The sequence below is a fragment of the Salmo salar genome, chromosome 15, assembly GCF_965601325.2.
Source record: "Salmo salar chromosome 15, fSalSal1, whole genome shotgun sequence".
Lineage (NCBI taxonomy): Eukaryota > Metazoa > Chordata > Actinopteri > Salmoniformes > Salmonidae > Salmo > Salmo salar.
Window position 1 is genome coordinate 68,482,625 of NC_138305.1, and position 26,504 is coordinate 68,509,128.

Sequence of the window (26,504 nt, forward strand, 5' to 3'; positions counted from 1 at the left end):
ATTTGGTAGTATTGCTTTTAAATTGTTTAACTTGGGTCAAACATTTCAGGTAGCCTACCACAAGCTTCCCACAATAAGTAGTGCGAATTTTGGCCCATTCCTCCTGACAGAGCTGGTGTAACACTTTCTTTTGGTTACTACATGATTTCATATGTGTTATTTCATAGTTTTGATGTCTTCACTATTATTCTACAATGTAGAAAATAGTAAAAATAAAGAAAAACCCTTGAATTAGTAGGTGTGTCCAAACACTTAGGCTTCTACTTCCAGCTTATACATACTATGTATATACATTTTACGGACATAATCTAGTTTACAATAGTTATTTGGTTTGTTTTTAGTCCTGTTCTTCCTCTACCTTCAACCTCTCCCATCTATTTCTGATGTCCATCCACTTTGCTTTCTATTTGCCATATATTTTTCAACTGTGCTGTGATGTTTCACAAAAGATCTGAACATTTCTATTCTCATAGTTTCTACAGATTGTAAATTAAAGATAGAAATGTTTGCTAAAAGTATTATTATTTTATTGATCGATTTGACTATGACTTTTCAGATCACCCAGTAGTGTTATCTGCAGAGTTGGCTCCAGGTAAATGTTGCAATTCTTCAGCCATTCCTGGACCTGACAAAAAAAAAGCTATTGTACATATGGACAGAACCAAAATAAACAATCTAATGACTGTCTCTTTGCAGCATTGCCGGGAAGGTTGTATCCCCCATATATAACATTCTATTGGTTGCAAGAATTTTGTATAATAATTTAAATTTAAAAATTAAAAGTTTTGAACCCGGCGTCGTTTTGCGTATTTGTTCATAAGCCATGGAATCGGTACATCATCTCTACGGCACAGCTGTCAATGTTTTGGTCCTTAAATGAAACTGGTTTACTTTTTTATTTATCACAATTTTCTTTAATCAATTTTGGTCTTTTAATGCAGGGCCGACAGACAAGTTCCTTACTTTTTCCACCTTCCACTTTCCTCTTCCATTTTTGTGGTAATGCTGCAATTAGTTGGTTGTAATTTTGGGTAGGACAGACATTTCCATATATTTTGGTTAGCTGCATGTGTGACAACTCCACCAGTCCTATTTATGATATAATTTACAAAGATTATACCGTTTTAGTTTTTTTATCAGTTAGTGTATTTACAGTTAACCACACTATTTGTTGAATTACTTGTTCTGTCTTTTCTGGTGGATTAAACTGAAATTGCAACTAACTTTCTATGGCTTGTTTTAAAACTCAAATCAAATCAATTTTTATTTGTCACTTGCGCCAAATACAACAGGTTTAGACCTTACAGTGAAATGCTTACTTACAAGCCCTTAACCTACAATGCAGTTTTAAGAAAAATAAGAAATAAAAGTAAGAAATAATTAAAGAGCAGCAGTAAAATAACAATAGTGAGGCTATATACAGGGGGTACCGGTACAGAGTCAGTGTGTGAGGGCACCGGTTAGTCGAGGTAATTGAGGTAGTATGTACATGTAGGGAGAGTTATTAAAGTGACTATGCATAGATAACAACAGAGAGTAGCAGCAGCATAAAAGAGAGGGGGTGGGGGGCAATGCAAATAGTCTGGGTAGCCATTTGATTAGATGTTCAGGAGTCTTATGGCTTGGGGGTAGAAGCTGTTTAGAAGCCTCTTGGACCTAGACTTGGCACTCCGGAACCGCTTGCCATGCGGTAGCAGAGAGAACAGTCTATGACTAGGTTGGCTGGAGTCTTCAACAATTTTTAGGTCCTTACTCTGACACTACCTGGTATATACACTGCTCAAAAAAATAAAGGGAACACTTAAACAACACAATGTAACTCCAAGTCAATCACACTTCTGTGAAATCAAACTGTCCACTTAGGAAGCAACACTGATTGACAATAAATTTCACATGCTGTTGTGCAAATGGAATAGACAACAGGTGGACATTATAGGCAATTCGCAAGACACCCCCAATAAAGGAGTGGTTCGGCAGGTGGTGACCACAGACCACTTCTCAGTTCTTATGCTTCCTGGCTGATGTTTTGGTCATTTTTGAATGCTGGCGGTGCTTTCACTCTAGTGGTAGCATGAGACGGAGTCTACAACCCACACAAGTGGCTCAGGTAGTGCAGCTCATCCAGGATGGCACATCAATGCGAGCTGTAGCCAGAAGGTTTGCTGTGTCTGTCAGCGTAGTGTCCAGAGCATGGAGGCGCTACCAGGAGACAGGCCAGTACATCAGGAGATGTGGAGGAGGCCGTAGGAGGGAAACAACCCAGCAGCAGGACCGCTACCTCCGCCTTTGTGCAAGGAGGAGCAGGAGGAGCACTGCCAGAGCCCTGCAAAATGACCTCCAGCAGGCCACAAATGTGCATGTGTCTGCTCAAACGGTCAGAAACAGACTCCATGAGGGTGGTATGAGGGCCCGACGTCCACAGTTGGGGGTTGTGCTTACAGCCTAACACCGTGCAGAACGTTTGGCATTTGCCAGAGAACACCAAGATTGGCAAATTTGCCACTGGCGCCCTGTGCTCTTCACAGATGAAGCAGGTTCACACGGAGCACATGTGACAGACGTCTGGAGACGCCGTGGAGAACGTTCTGCTGCCTGCAACATCCTCCAGCATGACCGGTTTGGCGGTGGGTCAGTCATGGTGTGGGGTGGCATTTCTTTGGGGGGCCGCACAGCCCTCCATGTGCTCGCCAGAGGTAGCCTGACTGCCATTAGGTACCGAGATGAGATCCTCAGACCCCTTGTGAGACCATATGCTGGTGCGGTTGGCCCTGGGTTCCTCCTAATGCAAGACGATGCTAGACCTCATGTGGCTGGAGTGTGTCAGCAGTTCCTGCAAGAGGAAGGCATTGATGCTATGGACTGGCCCGCCCGTTCCCCAGACCTGAATCCAATTGAGCACATCTGGGACATCATGTCTCGCTCCATCCACCAACGCCACGTTGCACCACAGACTGTCCAGGAGTTGGCGGATGCTTTAGTCCAGGTCTGGGAGGAGATCCCTCAGGAGACCATCCGCCACCTCATCAGGAGCATGCCCAGGCGTTGTAGGGAGGTCATACAGGCATGTGGAGGCCACACACACTACTGAGCCTCATTTTAACTTGTTTTAAGGACATTACATAAAAGTTGGATCAGCCTGTAGTGTGGTTTTCCACTTTAATTTTGAGTGTGACTCCAAATCCAGACCTCCATGGGTTGATAAATTGGATTTCCATTGATTATTTTGGTGTGATTTTGTTGTCAGCACATTCAACTATGTAAAGAAAAAAGTATTTAATAAGATTATTTCATTCATTCAGATCTAGGATGTGTTATTTTAGTGTTCCCTTTATTTTTTGGAGCAGTATTGGTCCTGAATGGCAGGAAGCTTGGCCCTGGTAATGTACTGGGCCGTACACACCACCCTCTGTAGTGCCTTGCGGTCAGACGCCGAGTAGTTGCCATACCAGGCAGTGATGCAACCCGTCAGGATGCTCACGATGGTGCAGCTGTAGAACATTTTGAGGATCTGAGGACCTATGCCAAATCTTTTCAATCTCCTGAGGTAGAATAGGTTTTGTCGTGTACTCTTCACATCTGTCTTGGTGTGCTTGGACCATGTTAGTTTGTTGGTGATGTGGACGCCAAGGAACTTGAAGTGCTCAACATGCTCCACTACAGCCCCATTGATGAGAATGGGGGTGTGCTTGGTCCTCCTTTTCCTTTAGTCCACAATCATCTCCTTTGTCTTGATCACGTTGAAGGAGAGGTTGTTGTCCTTGCACCACACGGTCAGGTCTCTGACGACCTCCCTATAGGCTGTTTCGTCATAGCGGTGATCAGGCCTACCACTGTTGTGTCATCGGCAAACTTAATGATGGTGTTGGAGTCGTGCCTGGCCGTGCAGTCATGAGTGAACAGGGAGTACAGGAGGGGACTGAGCACGCACCCCATGAGGGGCCACTGTGTTGAGGATCAATGTTGCGGATGTGTTGTTACCTACCCTTACCACCTGGGGGCGGCCCGTCAGGAAGTCCCGGATCCGGTTGCAGAGGGAGGTGTTTAAGTCCCAGGGTCCTTATTTTAGTGATGAGCTTTGAGGGCGCTGTGGTGTTGAACGTTGTAGTCAATGAATAGCATTCTCACATAGGTGTTCCTTTTGTCCAGGTGTGAAAGGGTAGTGTGGAATGTAATAGCGATTGCATCATCTGTGGATCTGTTGGGGCGGTATGCAAATTGTAGTGGGTCTAGGGTTTCTGGGATAATGGTGTTGATGTGAGCCATGACCAGCCATTCAAATCACTTCATGGCTACAGACGTGAGTGCTACGGGTCGGTAGTCATTTAGGCAGGTTACCTTAGTGTTCTTGGGAACAGGGATTATGGTGGTCTGATTGAAACATGTTGGTATTACAGACTCCGACAGGGAGAGGTTGAAAATGTCAGTGAAGACACTTGCCAGTTGGTCAGTGCATGCCTGGAGTACACGTCCTGGTAATCAGTCGGGCCCTGCGGCCTTGTGAATGTTGACCTATTTTTAGGTCTTACATCGGCTGCGGAGAGCGTACTCACGCAGTCATCCGGAACAGCTGATGCTCTCATGAATGTTTCAGTATTACTTGCCTCGAAGCGAGCATAGAAGTAATGTAGCTCGTCTGGTAGGCTCGTGTCATTGGGCAGCTCTCGGCTGTGCTTCCCTTTTGAAGTCTGTAATAGTTTGCAAGCCCTGCCACATCCGACGAGCATCTGTGTATTACGATTCCATCTTAGTCCTGTATTGACGCTTTGCCTGTTTGATGGTTCGTCAGAGGGCATAGCGGGATTTCATTTAAGCTCCCGGGTTAGAGTCCCTTTAGCTCTACCCTTTAGCTCAGTGCGGAAGTTGCCTGTAATCCATGGCTTCTTGTTGAGGTATGTAGGTACAGTCACTGTGGGAACGATGTCATCTATGCACTTATTGATGAAACCAGTGACTGATGTGGTTTACTCCTCAATGCCTTCGGAAGAATCCCGGAACATATTCCAGTCTGTGCTAGCAAAACAGTCCTGTACCTTAGCATCTGCTTCATCTGACAACTTTTTTATTGACCGAGTCACTGGTGCTTCCTGCTTTAATTTTTGCTTGTAAGCAGGAATCAGGAGGATAGAATTATGGTCAGATTTGCCTAATGGAGGTAAGGGAGAGCTAGAGCTAAAGTGGTCGAGTTTTATTTTTATTTTATTTTTTCCCTTCATTAAAGTCACCGGCCACTAGGAACGCCGCCTCTGGATGAGAGCTATTTCAGAGATCATTTCATTTTCAAATAACCAAAGTGAGAGGTTGTAATTTGAATAAAGGGATAAAGGTCATTATTGAACATGGGGTGCGACATTCTTACTAATTTGCTAGAGAACCAGTTCGGATTTTAGTGTAGCTTTTGTATGACTGACGCCTTTAGTGAGAGGTCTGTTTTAATATTTAACCAGTTCTGCCCTCCAAATTATATAAATTGGCCTTCTTCCACATTTTGTTACGTTTGTCTTATTCTAAAATGGATTCAATTATTTTTTTCCCTCAATCAATCTACTCACAATACCTCATAATGACAAAGCAAAAACTGTATTTTAGAAATGTAATTTATTAATCAAGGATCTCTCTTTACTTTGCTCCGTTCATCTTTGCCTCGATCCTGACAAGTCTTCCAGTTCCTGCCACTGAAAAACATCCCCACAGCATGATGCTGCCACCATGCTTCACCGTAGGGAGGGTGCCAGGTTTCCTCCAGATGTGAAGCTTGGCATTAAGGCCACTGAGTGTCTGGTCTGATGAAACCAAGATTGAACTCTTCTTTCTCATGATCTAAGAATCTTTAGGTGCCTTTAGGCTGTCATGTGCCTTTTTCTGAGGAGTGGTTTCTGGCCACTCTACCATAAAGGCCTGCTTACGGAGTGCTGCAGAGATTGTTGTCCTTCTGGAAGGTTCTCCCATCTCCACAGAGGCACTCTAGTTGTATTTGTTTTGGATCCAATGGATAATATAGTACATTTATCATAATTTTGTTGTAATCCTGAGAGGTTAGAAAAGGTATCTACATCCCCTGAGGCTGTGGAGTGATCCAAATTGTGGATTTAAAAGAAAACATGAATCATCAGCGTACAATGACACCTTTATTGTTAAGTCCTGGATTTCTAACCCCTTGATATTATTGTTGGATCTGATTTTAACATGCTAACATTTCTATGGCAGTAATATATAGATTTGCCGATAGTGGACATCCTTATTTTACTCCTTCTGACAGTTTTAAAACTTTCTGATAAGTACTACAGCCACTATTGTAAAGTTTGATTCCACCAGATGGGAAGTCACTAGTAAGCAACAATGATTTAATAGGCCTATGAAGAGAAACACCCATAATGTGTGGGAGCTCTTAAGCTTTGGGTGTTCTTTGATGTTCGTGGTTTCTGTTTTGTCATCACATTCTGTAGCATCCAAACTGTGCACCAGCCATTGGATGAATGGAAACAGACATCTGTTACAAAACACCAAAACATGTAATGACATTTGGCGATTGTCATTAGGCCTAGATTCTTGTAACCTGAATTAATTGATGGGTCTTGCTGACAAATTTACCTTTTTTGTATAAATAAACCTCAGGACACCTGAAAAGAGGCTGAAAAATGGGATGCAAGTACAGCTGTGCTTTCCCGACCTCAGAGTGGGAAACTATGAGGACCCAGTTGAAACAATGTTGCAAGTTCACTAGCAGACTGAACCCAGTCGATATACAAAGTTGCAAGTTTACTAGCAAAAGCTCAAGACAGAGAGAGCCACACAGGCGGAGTAGAGCGATGGAAAGAACCTGAACCAACTGTCACTGGTTTAAACCATGATAGAGAGGTGGGGTGTTCGTTTCATTTGGAATAAGCGTTTATTTTCACATTTACCACTGTATCAGTACAATTAGGAGAATGGGTAAATTAGAGAACCACTCATGTCTCATTTGGGGTGTCTGAACCCCCCTGGTCCCCGCTGTAATTTGCACACTGAGGTTACTCACATTAAGATCTTTATTTAAGTAGTGTAGAGTCTGGAGTGCTGCTCTGGTCTTCTGTCTCTCAATCTGGCTGGGAACTACAGGGTTGCTGCTGTGATGATGAGTGACTGAAGCCATGACCTGTCCTGATAGGAGCGGTCAAGAGGTCGTTGAGAAGTGGACTCAGAGCTCAGAAGTGGTTGAGATGTAATTACAGTGCCTTTGGAAAGTATTCAGACCCCTAGACTTTTTCCATATTTTGTTACGATACAGCTTTATTCTAAAATTGATTAAATATTTTTTTTCCCCCTCAATCAATCTACTCACAATACCCCATAATGACAAAGCAAAAACTGTATTTTAGAAATGTTTGCTAATTTATTCATCAAGGATCTCTCTGTACTTTGCTCCGTTCATCTTTGCCTCGATCCTGACTAGTCTTCCAGTCCCTGCCACTGAAAAATATCCCCACAGCATGATGCTGCCACCATGCTTCACCGTAGGGAGGGTGCCAGGTTTCCTCCAGATGTGAAGCTTGGCATTAAGGCCACTGAGTGTCTGGTCTGATGAAACCAAGATTGAACTCTTCTTTCTCATGGTCAAAGAATCTTTAGGTGCCTTTAGGCTGTCATGTGCCTTTTTCTGAGGAGTGGCTTCTGGCCACTCTACCATAAAGGCCTGATTACGGAGTGCTGCAGAGATGGTTGTCCCTCTGGAAGGTTCTCCCATCTCCACAGAGGCACTCTAGTTGTATTTGTTTTTGATCCAATGGATAATATAGTACAGTTATCATAATTTGGTTGTAATCCCCAAAACCTTTTTTATTTTTTTACATTTTTTTAAGCTCAGCAATCTACACACAATACCCAATAATGACAAAGAGAAAACAGCTTTTAGACATGTTTGCAAATGTATAAAAAATAAATAAACGCATATTATTTACATAAGTATTCATCCCCTTTGCTATGAGACTCAAAATTGAGCTCAGGTGCATCCTGTTTCCATTGATCATCCTTGAGATGTTTCTGTGGTAAATTCAAATGATTGGACGTGATTTGGAAAGGCACACACCTGTCTATATAAAGTCCCACAGTTGACTGTGCATGTCAGAGTAAAAACCAAGCCATAAGGTCAAAGGAATTGTCCTGATGGTCACTCTGACAGAGCTCCAGAGTTCCTCTGTGGAGATGGGAGAACCTTCCAGAAGGACAACAATCTCTGCAGTACTCCACCAATCAGGCCTTTATGTTTGAGTGGCCAGACGGAAGCCACTCCTCAGTAAAAGGCACATGAAAGCCCGCTTAGAGTTTACCAAAAGGCACCTAAAGACTCTGACCATGAAAAACAAGCACCTTCCCCACGGTGAAGCATGATGGTGGCAGCATCATGCTGTGGGGATGTTTTTCAGCGGCAGAGACTGGGAGACTAGTTATGATCGAGGGAAAGATGAACGGAGCAAAGTACAGAGAGATCCTTGATGAAAACCTACTCTAGAGCGCTCAGGACCTCAGACTGAGGTGAAGGTTCACCTTCCAACAGGACAACAACCTTAAGCACACAGCCACCAAGACAACGCAGGAGTGGCTTCGGGACAAGTCTCTGAATGTCCTTGAGTGGCCCAGCCAGAGCCCGGACTTGAACCCGATCGAACATCTCTGGAGAGACCTGAAAATAGCTGTGCAGCGACGCTCCCCATTCAATCTGACAGAGCTTAAGAGGATCTGCAGAGAAGAATGGGAGAAACTCCCCAAATACAGGTGTGCCAAGATTGTAGCGTCATACCCAAGAAGACTCGAGGCTGTATTTGCTGCCAAAGGTGCTTCAACAAAGTACTGAGTAAAGGGTCTGAATACTTATGTAAATGTAATATTTCAGTTTTTTGTTTTTTATTTATTAAACTAGCAAATATGAAAATTAAAAAAACTTTTGCATTGTCATTATGGGGTATTGTGATGTCATTATGGGGTATTGTGATGTCATTATGGGGTATTGTGATGTCATTATGGGGTATTGTGTGTAGATTGATGAGGGGGGAAAAACGATTTAATACAATTTAGAATAAGGCTGTAACGTAACAAAATGTGGAAAAAGTCAAGTGGTCTGAATACTTTCCGAAGGCACTGTATGTGCCATAGAAATAACGATGTTTGTCCTGATCTGTACCACATATCCACCATGTCACTCTCAGGAGAACTGGAGTGTTTTAAAATGTGCGTCTAGCTCCTTGTGGTAATTTGTCATAATAACCGCAAAGTCCTCTGACAGTCTATCGGCATTGCACTGAGCACACCGCACTATGCAACACTGCTACACACTGCCTTAAGGACTAGCAGCTGGAAGCAGGGCTCCGTAAACCACAGCATTGTGAGCAGGGTTGTATTCACAGTCTGGAGAGTCGATTATCACGCCTGAACACTGATCAGCATGAGGATCTCCATCTTCTAGTCAGGGCTGGCAGAGATTATATTGTTATCATGTGTCTAAACGTGAGCCTCTAAGGACATAGTACTAGAGGGTATATTATGGAACCTGAAAGAGTAGTACAGCACAGGAGGTTGGTGGCACCTTAATTGGGGAGGATGGGCTCGTAATAATGCCTGGAGTAGAATAGGTGGAATGTATTCAAACACATGGTTTTCTTGTGTTTGATGCCATTCCATTTGCTCTGTTCCGTCCATTATTATGAGCCGTCCTCCCCTCAGCAGCCTCCACTGTAATATAGGCCTATTTAGGGAGTGTTTTGAAAGGTTTTCTGTACGGTGAAGATGAGCGATTAACCCGAGGCGAGTGTTAAAGGGTGGAATACTGTACGTTTGTCCTTTTCGTGGTGATGAAAAGAAGCACAGATGCCTATCGATGTGTCACAGGTGTAACGTCCTGAGATGTGATCAGGTGTGACATCAGTCTTGTTTTCCAAAGGCCCGGGGTGATGGACACTCACGATACACACATGAACACACACACACTTTGATACACACATACACTTTGCTACACACATTCTAAAGATAAATGTATACACTACAGTATGCTCTGACATCCTCTCTCTTAACTGATGCTCTCCTTTCACAGTATAAAAAAAATCCCACATTTTTGTGAATTTGATATAGTGAGAGATTTTTGTCTCTGGCAAAGCTTATCGTTTCATCAGTTTCATACCTCTGCAGTATCTGGCAGAAAAGATCCTCATATTGCCTCTGATCTAGCTCTCTGCCTGATAGCAGACATTTGCAATTCCATAGCTCAGTATCCCAGCTCAGGGCTAGGCCGGGAGGCGATAAGACAGATGCTCTGAATAAAGTATTAAATGCTTTCCCCTAGGGGAATTAGATTGGGCATAGTGTTACGCTGTAAATATGACATACTGTATAACTCGTTCTTTTCAGCTTCCTTTTTAAGTATTTAAAACAATTTTATTGAACCTTTTTTTAACTATGCAAGTCCGTTAAGAAGTAATTCTCATTTACAGTGATGGCCTACCCCGGCCAAACCTTAACCTGGGCCAATTGTGTGCCCCCTCTATGGGACTCCCAATCACGGCCTGTTGTGATACAGCCGGGAATCGAACCAGGGTCTGTAGTGACACCTAGCACTGAGATGCAGTGCCTTAGACCGCTGCGCCTCTCGGGAGTGCAGATGTGTAAAGACGTTACTAAGGTCTGTATATCCACACTTTTACTGTTATATATATTTATATTCTGATGTTGCTGTTATGAGAGTGTCTGAGCCTTCAGCCCTGCATTCTATATCAATGCTAGAATCCTAATTTCCTACTTCATCCATACCATCAATCTTCATCACATCCCATTGGGACTCCAACGCAATGCAGGTGTAGAATGCAGGAACTCTTGGTGTACTTCAGTCACAGTGGATATAGTGCTTTATTTCCCCTACAGAGTGAATGGCTCATCTCTGAGATGGCAGATGATTTAAAGCAGAGAGCCTCTCTGCTTACTGAGAGAGCTTTGACACACACAGCACACTGCTCTGTGTTACAGAGAGAAGGGGTGTTATGAGAAATAACTGCATAAAGAATAAATGCTGCACTTTCTGACTTCCTGAGTAGAGGTGAAAGGTCGCGGTCACAGGGGAGTTCCATTTTTCCAGCTTCTGACGTTAATTGGGGAGGTCAGAAAAATAGTCTGGTGTTGTGGAACAATAGGATGGTTATTTATTTATTTTGGCCCAAAGGATGTTGTTGAATACTGTGTTCTGTACACCATCTCAATGACAATCTACTGAAGTCGCTGACTATTATAATACATAAAACATATTTGCTCTTTTTCCTATTGGGTTGTGCTGATTTGAAAATGAAAACAGATATATATATTACTACTAATTGGGTGATTGCTGTTCCCTCCTTTCGCTGGCTCTCAATTCGATTATCAGTGCTTGACAAACATGCTACTGCTTCATTCATTTACTGGGTCTATGCTCGGTGTACATCGGCATGTTAATTCATTTTCTTGAATTAAGAATCTTTTGTTTATCATCACATCTGGATCCACCCTGTTAAGGGAGTGAACGTTATTATAATAAGGGTTACATGGAGAAAATTGGACTTCACTGAACTTAAAATGGATGGCCCTGCCTTCAGCAATGTATATTGGACCTCAACCCTCCCTAAAAGCTTGAAAAAACTAAACAAGTGACCCTCCCCTATACCCAAAATAATAATTAAAACAAAGTGGATTGCAGAGAATGTCTACTGTTTACCCTCACTTCTTGAACAGACCAGAGCCTTAGATACGCAGTTTTAGAAACTGTTCTTCATCCTAAAAGCCAGGGTTCCCCAACTGGGAAGCGTTTAAAATATATATATATATTGTTGGACATAATACATTGCCTTCGGAAAGTAAGCAGACCCCTTGACTTTTTCCACATTTTGTTAGGTTACAGCCTTATTCTAAAATTGATTTAAATTGTTTTTTTCACCTCGTCAATGTACAAACAATACCCCATAATGACAAAGCAAAATCTTTTTTAGATTTTTTATTTTTTTAACATTTTTGGTAATTTATTACAAATATTTACAAAAATAGCATTTACATAAGTATTCAGACCCTTTACTCAGTACTTTGTTGATGCAGCGATTACAGCCTTGAGTCTTCTTGGGTATGACGCTACAAGCTTGGCACACCTGTATTTGGGGAGTTTCTCCCATCCGTCTCTGCAGGTTGGATGGGGAGTGTTGCTGCACAGCTATTTTCAGGTGTCTCTAGAGATGTTCGATCAGGTTCATGTCCGGGCTCTGGCTGGGCCACTCAAGGACATTCAGAGACTTATCCCGAAACCACTCCTGCATTGTCTTGGCTGTGTGCTTATCCTGATGGAAGGTAAACCTTCGCCCCAGTCTGAGGTCCTGAGCGCTCCAAGTGGGCTGTCATGTGCCTTTTACTGAGGAGTGGCTTCCGTCTGGCCACTCTGCCATAAAGGCCTGATTGGTGGAGTGCTGCAGAGATTGTTGTCCTTCTGGAAGGTTCTCCCATCTCCACAAAGGAACTCTAAAGCTCTATCAGTGTGACTATTGGGTTTTTTGTCACCTCCCTGACCAAGGCCCTTCTCCCCCGATTGCCCAGTTTGGCCGGGTGGCCAGCTCTAGGAAGAGTTGGTGGTTCCAAACTTCTTCCAGTTAAGAATGATGGAGGCCACTGTGTTCTTGGGGACCTTCAATGCTGCAGACATTTTTGGTACCCTTCGCCAGATCTTTTACTCTGACATGCACTCAGGTGCATCCTGTTTCCATTGGTCATCCTTGAGATGTTTTCATCCTTGAGATGCACCTGAGCTCAATTTCAAGTCTCATAGCAAAGGGTCTGAATACTTATGTAAATACATTTGATTTATTTTGATATATTTGCAAAAACGTCAACCTGTTTTCTGTTTGTAATTAGGTATTGTGTGTAGATTGCTGAGGATTTAAAGAAAATATATAATCAATTTTAGAATAAAGCTGTAATGTAACAAAACGTGGAAAAGTCAAAGGGTCTGAATACTTTCTGAAGGCACTGTAGACTGTAAAAACACCAGGAAATCATCTCCAAGTGATTTTCTTTTGTTAAATCTGTTCCCAAGTATTCCCACGCATAATAGAGAGACATGTGACTTGTACATATGTAAGAAAGGTTTGAAATTGTTATATTTTAGTCAAACATATCTGTTTGGGCTTCTTGCGGTCAATTTGCAGTCTTCAAATTATTTGTTATTATGTTCTGGGCCACCGACCATCCGCTCAAGGAAAAATAGGCCCGCGGCTGAATCTAGTTGATAATCCCTGCTATAAGCATTACATCATTTTGAGGTTGTGGGTTCACAGACAACCTTGGACAGGAGTAAGGGTGGAAATATCTACTCTATAGTAAAAGCATTGCGTGAGTCTATCATCGTATTTGTAGGTCAGAGGAAAAAATGGCCTTTTATAAACTTGTCATGCAATTCTACATCATTTTACATATTAGCAGAGTATTTTTTCATACAAAACAAAATACAGAAAAAACATGCTTAGAATGTACAGAGAGATGGGCCTATGTGTTCATCTTGACATATTTCTCCAATGCCAAATCAGTGTTATTTTGCAATGAAACTGTCCCTATTTGCAAATAATTAAAACTGAGAAGTAATTAGGAATCTGAGCACGTTGCTTTCAAAAGTTAGGCCTACCTTTTCACCCCAGACAGAGTAGGCCTACCTTTTCACCCCAGACAGAGTAGGCCTAACTTTTCACCCCAGACAGAGTAGGCCTACCTTTTCACCCCAGGCAGAGTAGACCTACCTTTTCACCCCAGACAGAGTAGGCCTACCTTTTCACCCCAGACAGAGTAGGCCTACCTTTTCACCCCAGACAGAGTAGGCCTACCTTTTCACCCCAGGCAGAGTAGGCCTACCTTTTCACCCCAGACAGAGTAGGCCTACCTTTTCACCCCAGGCAGAGTAGGCCTACCTTTTCACCCCAGGCAGAGTAGACCTACCTTTTCACCCCAGACAGAGTAGGCCTACCTTTTCACCCCAGACAGAGTAGGCCTACCTTTTCACCCCAGGCAGAGTAGACCTACCTTTTCACCCCAGACAGAGTAGGCCTACCTTTTCACCCCAGGCAGAGTAGGCCTACCTTTTCACCCCAGGCAGAGTAGGCCTACCTTTTCACCCCAGACAGAGTAGGCCTACCTTTTCACCCCAGGCAGAGTAGGCCTACCTTTTCACCCCAGGCAGAGTAGGCCTACCTTTTCACCCCAGACAGAGTAGGCCTACCTTTTCACCCCAGGCAGAGTAGGCCTACCTTTTCACCCCAGGCAGAGTAGACCTACCTTTTCACCCCAGACAGAGTAGGCCTACCTTTTCACCCCAGACAGAGTAGGCCTACCTTTTCACCCCAGGCAGAGTAGACCTACCTTTTCACCCCAGACAGAGTAGGCCTACCTTTTCACCCCAGGCAGAGTAGACCTACCTTTTCACCCCAGGCAGAGTAGGCCTACCTTTTCACCCCAGGCAGAGTAGGCCTACCTTTTCACCCCAGACAGAGTAGGCCTACCTTTTCACCCCAGGCAGAGTAGGCCTACCTTTTCACCCCAGACAGAGTAGGCCTACCTTTTCACCCCAGACAGAGTAGGCCTACCTTTTCACCCCAGGCAGAGTAGACCTACCTTTTCACCCCAGGCAGAGTAGGCCTACCTTTTCACCCCAGACAGAGTAGGCCTACCTTTTCACCCCAGGCAGAGTAGGCCTACCTTTTCACCCCAGGCAGAGTAGGCCTACCTTTTCACCCCAGACAGAGTAGGCCTACCTTTTCACCCCAGGCAGAGTAGGCCTACCTTTTCACCCCAGACAGAGTAGGCCTACCTTTTCACCCCAGACAGAGTAGGCCTACCTTTTCACCCCAGGCAGAGTAGGCCTACCTTTTCACCCCAGACAGAGTAGGCCTACCTTTTCACCCCAGGCAGAGTAGGCCTACCTTTTCACCCCAGACAGAGTAGGTCTACCTTTTCACCCCAGACAGAGTAGGTCTACCTATGCAGAAAAATGTCAGCTTTAACTACTGGCTGCTCTTCTTCCGTAGCTTAACCCGCCGAGAGGTCACAGGTGTTTCCCCAAAAGCTGTCTGGGTTTAAACATCTTCTATTGTACATCAAATGTATTAAATTAGTTTAATCAATTGATAGTGACATAATTAGATTACTTTGTTGTCCTCTTGCCTTTAGAAGGTTGTAGCTAAGAAACAAAACAATGATATCCCCATATGCATCGGAGTCATGTCTTTCCTGGTTATTTTACAGCTCGTTTCTAGCATAAAGCATCACGGACCAAAGTGCTATTATAGATCACTTTATATAATCGGATCCGTTTTATTTTCTTCAAAATCTTAAGCTAACAAGGTGTAAGGTGTACAGTAGACCTGTGGTTTTTGCCATTTTCTTTAATAAAAGTAAGGACTATGGCATACCCCCCTCAATTCGAGTCTTGGTTTTAACTTAGCCTACCTCCGTTTCAGTGAAGGGCTGTTATTTAAAGAGTGGGTGGAGGATGGTGGTTGGAGGAATTGACCGATAAATCTATGGATATAGCAGCCTATAGCCTAATTTCGTCTGTCAAACAGGTAGGCCTACATCTTATTTCTTAAATAGGAAGAAATAGGCTCCAACACAAAACCCCCTTGTTGTGATTAAGGTGTAATTAAAATGAAGACATTTGAAATGAATTATGCCTACTATAATTTGTCTACTTTCAGCACCATGAACTGTCCATTTCCCATTGATTATGCTGTAGCTGCTGCTTCAAGTTTCAGCACCATGAACTGTCCATTTCCCATTGATTATGCTGTAGCTGCTGCTTCAAGTTTCAGCACCATGAACTGTCCATTTCCCATTGATTATGCTGTAGCTGCTGCTTCAAGTTTCAGCACCATGAACTGTCCATGTCCTATTGATTATGCTGTAGCTGCTGCTTCAAGTTTCAGCACCATGAACTGTCCATTTCCCATTGATTATGCTGTAGCTGCTGCTTCAAGTTTCAGCACCATGAACTGTCAATTTCCCATTGATTATGCTGTAGCTGCTGCTTCAAGTTTCAGCACCACAACGTCATTTACTCTAATCTGGTTTTACTGTGAGATTCAATAACTCTGATAAATACATCATGGGCAAGAAACATTGTTTTTAATAAAAATCTATTATAGTAGTAGCAAGCTATCAAAGTTGACCTCCGGTCCTCCTCAACTTCACGCTGTCCTTCTCAAACTGAACAGAACATAGTCTATAGGCTAGTCCGTGGGGAAGATGGTGAATAAGAAGCTTTCGACTCCTCCTGAATTGCCACCGTAGGCCTACACAGCATAGACATTGGTTAGGCAGCACACCATATTTTTTTTTGGGGGGGGGGGGGTCAGCAAGAGCAGAGTAGGCCAGGGCTCAAGGTTGGAATATCCATTGCAATGTGTAGTGCAGCTTAGCTTCTCGGATGGTGTAAATAAAACTAACTTAAAAATATAACATTGCTCTGTGCTTCTCTGAGCATGCACACTGTGGCCTATATGCCTATAGGCAGGCTATGGATCATTTGATTGAGACCACACTAAATAGCCTATAGGCACACTTGATATTACGCGTCTAGTGGAGAATCAGAGATGGGGGCACACATCGATTTCTAGCCTAATAAGAAACTCATTCTAAAACACTAAGAAACATTCAAATTTAATTAATTACGAATTACATGACCTTCCCCTCCCCTTGACTGAAATTGAAAAAGCATGACCCTCCCCCATTTTCCTCCAGGTTACCATTCTGTAAATGTCTATCGATTCCTAAGCATTCTGCTCAGACCCGCTGCCTCTTGTCAACCCACTCTAACATGGCTCTCGCTCTCTGTCTCTCTCTTTCTCTCATGGGTACCAATGTAATTTCCTCTGGGGTGAAAATGCTTTTCACGACCTCAGGATCGGTATCGAGCATTCCACCATGCCATCTGTGAGTAATATCTGGCAATGCTGTGTTTGATCCAGAACCATCCAACAACAAAGTACTGCCATCTTGTGGTTGATACAGTATGTGCAGGTTTGATTGTGCAAGGAATCAAAAATCTACTGGACTAAGGGATGCAATCATTTGTGTACATGGAGTCTCGGATCATGGTAGAGGTCGGCGCGGGACTGATTTATTCATCCCGCTCCCGTCTGCACCCGCAGCTTTTCATACCGCACCCGCCCACACCCGCTGTCTTTCTATTCGACTCCCACCCGCTAGCAGGAACTGGTCCCAAACCCAACCGCAGTCGTCCCACAGTGTTATTTTAGCCGTATGCGATGCAGCTCACTTGCCAGCCATGGTCCCAGCAATTTTGCGCCCTATAGGCAATATGAAAATGTGCAAAAAGAACCAAAGAAATAGGTTTAATTACCAGAGATTCTCACGTGGCCCATTTTATATTAGGCTGTCGGTATTACTGGGCTATATCAGCCAATAGACAAGATGTAGTTTGAAGAGAACAGAGTTGGAGAGACTTGCACTTTCTCTTGAGCTACATTTTATAGCCTACCTTTTAAGAGTGGGATGATTTTCAATAGGAGACAAATATGGGTGATCTAGGCAATGTAATAAACTATAGCTTAATCATATTTAGGAAGTACATTTCCTTGGAACAATAACTGCCTCTTTCAGCGCTGGCTCCAGGCATAAGTGAAATAAGAGACCAAAAAAAGACAAAAGAAATGGCATTTAGTTTTTTGGAACTCAGTCAATAGTATAATACACCAGGTGCAATTTCAAAATTTGGTTGTGCATCAGCAGTTTCTCTTATGTCAGTCACTCAGTTAGCTGACAATTAGCCATGTACATTTTTTGATTGGTAGTTAGGTGGCTAGACTATCTAACTTGTATTAATCATGGCCAAATACCGACCGGGCACGCATGAATGTTAGTCATTCTCACTCAGATATCATATAAACATGGAATAAGTCATGGCAAAATATGTAGAAATGTAGGAAATTAACTTTCAATGAAAAAAAGAAATTCCGCTGTCGAGGGGGTTACTAAAATGTTCTGCGAGAGGTGGGCCCCCCCCCCAACCAAATCTCACTTAGAGCTCCCAAAAGGCTGATTCTCTGCCCATGCATAGGCTATAGCCTACTCTATTTCATTGAGACCACACATGCTCCTGATCTTGCATGTATGGCTGCTGAACTTGAAGCCGCAAGAATGATGGGAGTGGATATAGTCTTCCTTTTTTTTTGTATGTGTGTGTGTGGACATACATAGGGTGTATGTCTGACTTCAACTGTGTGTGTGTGTGTGTGGTGTGTGTGTGTGTGTGTGTGTGGGTGTGTGTGTGTGTGTGTGTGTGTGTGTGTGTGTGTGTGTGTGTGTGTGTTGTTTATATATACAGTTGAAGTTGGAAGTTTATATACACCTCAGCCAAATACATTTAAACTCAGTTTTTCACAATTCCTGACAATTAATCCCAGTAACAATTCACTGTCTCAGGTCAGTTAGGATCACCACTTTATTTTAAGAATGTGAAATATCAGAATAGTAGAGAGAATGATTTATTTCAGCTTTTATTTCTTTCATCACATTCCCCGTGGGTCAGACGTTTATATACACTCAATTAGTATTTGGTAGCATTGCCTTTAAATTGTTTAACTTGGGTCAAACGTTTCGGGTAGCCTTCCACAAGCTTCCCACAATAAGTTGGGTGAATTTTGGCTCATTCCTCCTGACAGAGCTGGCGTAACTGAGCCAGGTTTCTAGGCCTCCTTGCTCGCACACGCTTTTTCAGTTCTGCCCACACGTTTTCTATAGGATTGAGGTCAGGGCTTTGTGATGGCCACTCCAATACCTTGACTTTGTTGTCCTTAAGCCATATTGCCACAACTTTGGAAGTATGCTTGGAGTCATTGTCCATTTGGAAGACCTATTTGCGACCAAGCTTTAACTTCCTGACTGATGTCTTGAGATGTTTCTTCAATATATCCACATAATATTCCTCTTCATGATGCCATCTATTTTGTGAAGTGCACCAGTCCCTCCTGCAGCAAAGCACCCCCACAACATGATGCTGCTACCCCTGTGCTTCACATTTGGGATGGTATCAGACCAGAGGACATTCAGATCAGAGGACATTTCTCCAAAAAGTACGATATTTGACCCCATGTGCAGTTGCAAACCGTAGTCTGTTTTTTTATGGCGGTTTTGGAGCAGTTGCTTCTTCCTTGCTGAGAGGCCTTTCAGGTTATGTCGATATAGGACTCGTTTTACTGTGGATATAGATACTTTGTATCTGTTTCCTCCAGCATCTTCACAAGGTCCTTTGCTGTTGTTCTCAGATTGATTTTCACTTTTCGCACCACAGTACGTTCATCTCTAGGAGACCAAACGCGTCTCCTTCCTGAGCGGTACGACGGCTGCGTGGTCCCATGGTGTTTATACTTGCGTACTATTGTTTGTACAGATGAACGTGGTACCTTGAGGCATTTGGAAATTGCTCGCAAGGATGAACCAGGAATAAGATGACCATTTCCAAATAATCTGCGGGACAACAAAAGTTGTCTATCTGACCTGTCCTCTCTCAACCGCAGAATGAAAAATGCCAACCGCCGCGATGATCTCTGTCGGGACCGCAGGCAATGCTCTCAAGATCCTGGCTTATTTCAACACAATTCTGTATTCTATTGGCTGCAATGGGTCAGTGTTGAGCCGATTCAAATAAAGGCTTTTCATTTCGATTCGAATAGGACTGGGTTGCTTTTTTTAGAATGGATGATGACTGAATTTGTGAATCCATATACATTTCCTCATCTCATTTGTATGTGGTTATTTTTCTTAGATTCCATCTCAAACAGCTGTTCTCTTCAGCTCATCCTTCAGTGGCCGTCAGAACACTGAGAAAGAGGTGCGGTGTGTGATTGTGATGTAAGTAACTCTCTCTCAGGTTCCTCTCTCCTGCCTCTCCCTCTCTTTTGTTGTGGGAGACAGCCCAGCCAGGCTCCCCTGCCATGCAGCTCAGTAGAGTGGGGATCTAAATGAAGCAGCGTCCCACTGACAAACACACACACATCAGCACAGCAATCAGCTATCAACACACACAGCAGCAACACCGAGACAATCAGCAAGGCACCATGGGACAATAATTCTCAGCCCAGTACACCCCAGCACAGCAAAACACTGAATACCACTACTTATCTTCCAGAGCTACACAACAAGATAAATCCATAGAAGGCATCTGCTGTGCTAGATCGACACTATAGTGATGATGGAGCATTGAAGGAAGTCAAGCTTAGCTTTAGCGTCACATTTAATATTGAGTATAATGTTGAAAAGCAGTACACCATAAACAACCAGCTAACTCTGCACTTCCCGGTTCACCAAGTCCAGATGTTGTGTGTGTGTGTGTGTCCCAGTTGAAGGCGACTATCTTGGCTGTGAAGCATCATTATTGTTTTATAAGCCCTTATGAACAGCATGTGCGAGCGTTCGCAGACTGCTGTGAGCTGCAGTGTTATTTTCTATTATTGGACTTCGGCTCACTCGAGGATACCAATGCAGACACTATAACTGTTCAGCTTTGTGATTAATGTACACCTATTTTTATTTTTTATTTAACTAGGCAAGTCAGTTAAGAACAATTTCTTATTTACAATGATGGTTTAGTTACAAAGATGGCGCCGCCCATTGGGACTCCCAATCACGGCCAGATGTGATGCAGCCTGGATTCGAACCAGGGCCTCTTGCACTGAGATGCAGTGCCTTAGACCGCTGCGCCACTCGGGAGTCCTATAGGACGTCCCTCAGCCAATCAGAATGAAGTCTTTCAGAGGGTAGTTATATAACTGTTATGCTATGTGAGCTAGAGTTATGCTTCATGTAAAAACATGGGTTTGATTTGCGGTCTGCTTTGTTAGTTGTTAAACCAATACTTGCGCTGTTCTCTCTTTTTATTAAGGTTTGATTATCAGTTTGATTTTGATCTGTTGAACTCCATGTCTTTTAGACTATGACAGTTTGTCATTGACTGTGTCTTTTAGACAAAGGTGTAATGGGTTTGCACTTAAAAATATGTTGCATAAAGCTTACAATGTTTTGAATTTTTTTTACTGCATCAGGGATAGCGTACACAAGCATTTCGGCTTTTATTACAGAGGAATGAGATCAAGGTGCTGGCATTGACATCAAGATCCTGACACCAGGATGAGCTTATCTTTCTGCATCTCTCTATTAAATCCTCTCGTTGTTGTCCGTTAATGTCTGTTCTCAGCAGTGGAAATGAAAACCCAGATGAAGATATCTCCCCAGCCCACGGGCCAGCCTATTGGCGTTTTGCTCCATATCTATCCACTATCTCAGCCATTTCCTGACACTTTTGGATTTCATTGACTAAGAAGGCTCTGCAGTTTGCTGCCTCTCTCACAGAGAACAGGGATGAGGCAATTAGGCTGGGACTCATCAGTATGCCCTTCCTGTGATGGTTAAAGCCCCCACTGCTGCTGTGTGTGTGTGTGTGTGTGTGTGTGTGTGTGTGTGTGTGTGTGTGTGTGTGTGTGTGTGTGTGTGTGTGTGTGTGTGTGTGTGTGTGTGTGTGTGTGTGTGTGTGTGTGTGTGTGTGTGTGTGTGTGCGTGTGTGTGCGTGCGCGCATTCATGCAGACTCTCAATGCAGCATACTACTGCCAGAGTCGATGCCCGGTCTCATCCACCAGGCCAGCTGGGCACAGAGAAGCCGTATGGCAACGAGTGGGGGTGCGGAGATTGGCAGGAGAGGACGACGTTGTGTTTTGATGTTTGAGGCCACACACACAGACAACACAAACTGACACACCGTTAAATCAAAATAGACAGCTTTAAGTCAACAAGAATAGGTCAACGGTTGAAAGCCATAAGGCAGTGTGAAGAGAATAAAGTGGATATATTTGTGGTGTGTGTGTACCTGTATAGAGAACCGTAGTGCCGGCGTTGTGAGGAGTGTGAAGATATTTGTCAATCTGCTCGTTCAGCACACCTCTCCTCTTCTGTCTTTGCCTGTGCACTGACTACTAACATCGTGCCTTGGGCTTGCAGCTTCGCTCTCAGTGGGGAATGAAATGGATCTCACCACCCCACTCAAAGCTCTGTGTCTGCTGTGAAAAAATGGCGTTAGTTAGAGAGCGTAGCTAGCTGCTCTTTGACATGAACAGAGCAACAGAAGAGGGAGAGAGGGTTACAGAGGGGTAGAGTTCCCCACCTGTCTATCTCTGTGCGCACCAGACAGGTGATATTAATGTGTTATGTGTGATTGATGACTTCAGATGAAGGCCCCTGGGTCTCTGGATTTGAGCACACACTCACCCCGCATTTATGAATAGCGACAGCCTCTCGCATTGCCATTTCACCTCAGTACATGTTCAACTCAGTGCCTTTTCAGAATGAAATTCATCTTCCCTGGAGACTCCAGACTAGCAGCCTCATTATTATCTGGAACAGTGAAATGAAGGGAAGTCTATGGGGGTAAAATCTTTCCTATGGTGTTCAGTGGATCCTGTGAACTCCCACGGCCCTCTGGGTCGATGCGTATAGTCCTGATGAGAGTTGTCTCCATAGACACCTGTGTTACCAGGGCATGGGTGTCAACAATATGACTCCCCTGTTTCCTAGCCCTCATCCAAAGGGTGTCAACAATGCCTCCCCTGCTTCCCAGGCCTCATCCAAAGCCCTCCCTGTTCTCTTCTCCCCAGCCCTCCTTAGTCCCCAGCTCCCTCGTGTAGTGGCTCCCAACCAGGGGTACTAGGACTTGGCCTATCCACAGGGGCCACTGTACTTGAGAAGACCCATGAGACCATGGGCTTACTGGTAAAATGCACATGAGGGGGTACTTCAGGGCTACTCCGGGCAGAGCAAAATTCAGTTGGTGGTACAGTACCCAAAAAAGGTTGGGAACCACTGCCCTAGTATTTGCTCACAGCAGGGCTTTGTGGTAAGTAGACCCTTTTTCACCTCAAGAGCAGATTTTGACAAGAATTTGGTCTGTGTGTGTGCCGCTTGCTTCATTGAGGTGGCTTATTTGTAAAATGTATGTGCTATGCGTAAGAGTTCCATTATTATAAGAATGAATCTACAGTATATACTGTACATAATATAGATGTTAGCCTCTTTTTGTTCACTTTTTGAATGGCTTGAAGAAACACATTGATTCCACGAAGTGGGAGAGAGATGGGGAGAGAGAAAGAAAGAGAAAGACAATGAGCCCTACCTCCAACACATCCTTCTGTTTCCATGGAGATCAGAGAGCCAATCGGATGGCCCAGCTGCGGACTATACTACCGTGAGCAGAGGAGAGGTGGTAAAAGGATGGGGAAGAGATTCTGTGTGTGTTAGAGACAAAAAAAACGACATTCTCCCTCCTGCAGATTATCCCCATGCTTTAGACGGCTAGCCCTGTCTCCTCTGCCCTTGGCACGCGTTCAGTGTTAAACTGGCATCCTCCCAGTATCCTGCTCTACCACTACATCCTCCCCAAACTTTTGGACCTGCCTCGTTACATCACACAGCTCTCTCTGGCTGGCTGGCTGTTTGTGACTGAGAGAGTAAGAGTGTATGTGAGTGTGTGTGTGAGTCTGTATGCACACGCTGCTGTTGAGTCGAGTCCCATTGACGAGCCTGGAGGATGGACAAGCCGAGCGTATGGCGTGCCGTGGTGAGCAGCACCGACCCCAGGCGTCCCCGCAGCGAGTCCAGCACGCCACCCAGGGGTGGGACTCACCCGGGCAGACCCAGTTCTGCCATGTCCTACCGGCTATACGACATGTGAGTAGTACCAGTCCCTTCGAATCCTCATGCTGTATGAATGGAGCTGTGGCTGGTGAGGGAGGGAGGCTGTGGCTGGTGAGGGAGGGAGGCTGTGGCTGGGCGGATGCAGCCGTGCAGGCAGTGGTCCTCCCATCCTTCGTTGACGAGGATGCGGTGTGGCACTTTTGTTATTGCAGTGTCTCCAGTGTGTGTGCTGAGTCACCTAGCTGGCGCTTGCAGACTAGACCTTGCTCTGTCCTCTCTTCTCCTCTCAGCCTGTCTGGAGATGGGATGAGTTTCTGGCTCTGCCTACAGAGCTCTCTCTTTGTAAACAACCACAGCCCTATGGGGAATGGTGGTCATGTGGGGGGTGTATTTCTGTGTGTGGTAGACATGTGTTTGTGGTAGACATGGCTGTTAATATTTATATACAAAATGAATTTTCATCGCATTTGTTTCCCTTTTTGGTGATTTTGACAAAAAGATATGAGGGATGATCACTGATTTCTGTTATGTACTGGGAGATTGTTTCCATTGTGATTGAAATCACTGCCATTTAGTTGTTTTGAGTGACTGTGATGATACTGTGACTGACTAGGAGAATATGACTCATTTTTGTGACGCTGTGACAGCTTCTTGTTTAGCGCGTGATTTCCTCCTAGCTCTGACGTGTGTGTGTGTGTGTGTGTGTGTGTGTGTGTGTGTGTGTGTGTGTGTGTGTGTGTGTGTGTGTGTGTGTGTGTGTGTGTGTGTGTGTGTGTGTGTGTGTGTGTGTGTGTGTGTGTGTGTGTGTGTGTGTGTGTGTGTGTGTGTGTTAAGGATGCAGATGGTACTGCTAGTGTGGTGAATGTAATTTTTGGGATGTCGATGTTCGCTTCTTCACTGTTTGGGATGCTTAAAGCTTGTCTCTCCAGTTCAGCGTCCCTGTGTCATCTCTGTAAAGATCTTTGGTTGTGAAAGGACTCAAAAATCATGTCATATACAGTGCATTCGGAAAGTATTCAGACCCTTTGACTTTTTCCACATTTTGTTACGTTACAGTCTTATTCTAAAATTGATTGATGAGGAAATGTTTTCATTTAATCTACACACAATACCCCATAATGACAAAGTGAAAAACAGGTTATTTAACATTTTTGCAAATGTATAATAAATACAGAAATAGATTATTTACACAAGTATTCAGACCCTTTGCTATGAGACTCGAAATTGAGATCAGGTGCGTCCTGTTGCCATTGATCATCCTTGATGTTTCTACAACTTGATTGGAGTCCACCTGTGGTAAATTCAATTGATTGGACATGATTTGGAAAGGCACACACCTGTCTATATAAGGTCTCACAGTTGACAATGCATGTCTGGAAAAACCAAGCCATGAGGTCGAAGAAATTCCAAGGAGGAGCTCCAAGACAAGATTGTGTCGAGGGAAACTTGTTGGTCACAAGGCACATGACAGCCCACTTGGAGTTTGCCAAAAGGCACCTAAAGGACTCAGACCATGAGAAACAAGATTCTCTGGTCTGATGAAACCAAGCTTCACGTCTGGAGGAAACCTGGCACCATCCCTACGGTTAAGCATGTTGGTGGCAGCATTATGCTGTGGGGATGTTTTTCAGCAGCAGGGACTGAGAGACCAGTCAGGATTGAGGGAAAGATGAACGGAGCAAAGTACAGAGAGATCCTTGATGAAAACCTGCTCCAGAGCGCTCAGCTCCTCAGACTGGGGTGAAGGTTCACCTTCCATCTGGACAACGACCCTAAGCACACAGCCAATACAACACAGGAGTGGCTTCGGGACAAGTCTCTGAATGTCCTTGAGTGGCCCGGCCAGAGCCCGGACATGAACCCGATTGAACATCTCTGGTGAGATCTGAAAATAGCTGTGCAGCAACGCTCCCCATCCAACCTGACAGAGCTTGAGAGGATCTGCAGAGATGAATGGGAGTAACTCCCCAAATACAGGTGTGCCAAGCTTGTGGTGTCATACCCAAGAAGCTGTAATCACTGCCAAAGGTGCTTCGACAAAGTACTGAGTAAATGGTCTGAGTACTTATATAAATGTGATTTTTCAGTTTAAAATATATATAAATAAGAACAAATGAAAAATAAACTGGTTTTGCTTTGTCTTTATGGGGTATTGTGTAGATTGATTGAGGGGGGGAAAAAAACATTTGATCCATTTTTGAATAAGGCTGTAACGTAACAAAATGTGGATAAAGTCAAGGGGTCTGAATACTTTCCGAATGCACTGTATGTGTGCGTGCAATATGATTGTCTGGTATTTTCCTTCGTTAACGTCATAAGCCCATAGTGATGTTATTGGTATATCATAGTGTTGTTGTTGTTGGTATGGTCTGGCTAGGGCATTTCTAGTAAAGTGCTGCCCCTCTACCTAGTAATAATTTGTTCTTAATTGACTCGCCTGGATAGATCCAGGTTAAATACGAATAAAATACAACGAATCCCCACACTCGTAACAGGATTTCTGGAAAACGTACGGATTTTGGGAAAGTTACCAGAATTTTGCAACCCTACACACTCGACACTCGACACTCCCACGTCTCTTGTTTTGATGGTTGTCTCTTCTTCGGCTGCGGGGTGTGTTAGAGTTGCTATTTCTATTTCTGTGCAGGCGCCTGTGCCAAAATCTGTGTTCCAACATGACTCCACGCAGAGCTCGTGTGACTGAAAAAAAGAGATGTTGTCATCATCACATAATACGCCACTGTGGTTGAATAAACAATAACAACGCACTCCCCACCACTTGTTTTAGTAA

The 26,504-nt window shown here is 44.0% G+C and overlaps 1 protein-coding gene across 3 annotated transcripts in view; it reads left to right on the plus strand.

The window, feature by feature from the left end:
• The window catches only part of LOC106571902 (IQ motif and SEC7 domain-containing protein 1), a 197,755-nt gene that overhangs the window by 92,293 nt on the left and 78,958 nt on the right, over positions 1–26,504 (plus strand). The window contains exon 1 of one of the 3 annotated variants that reach the window (XM_014145443.3): positions 23,523–23,746. The exons of the other annotated variants lie outside the window; for them this stretch is intronic. Within the exon in view, the coding sequence (XP_014000918.1) occupies positions 23,607–23,746 (140 nt within the window). The 5' untranslated portion in view covers positions 23,523–23,606. Of the gene's footprint in view, positions 1–23,522; positions 23,747–26,504 lie in introns of those variants that run through there. 3 annotated transcript variants of the gene reach the window in all.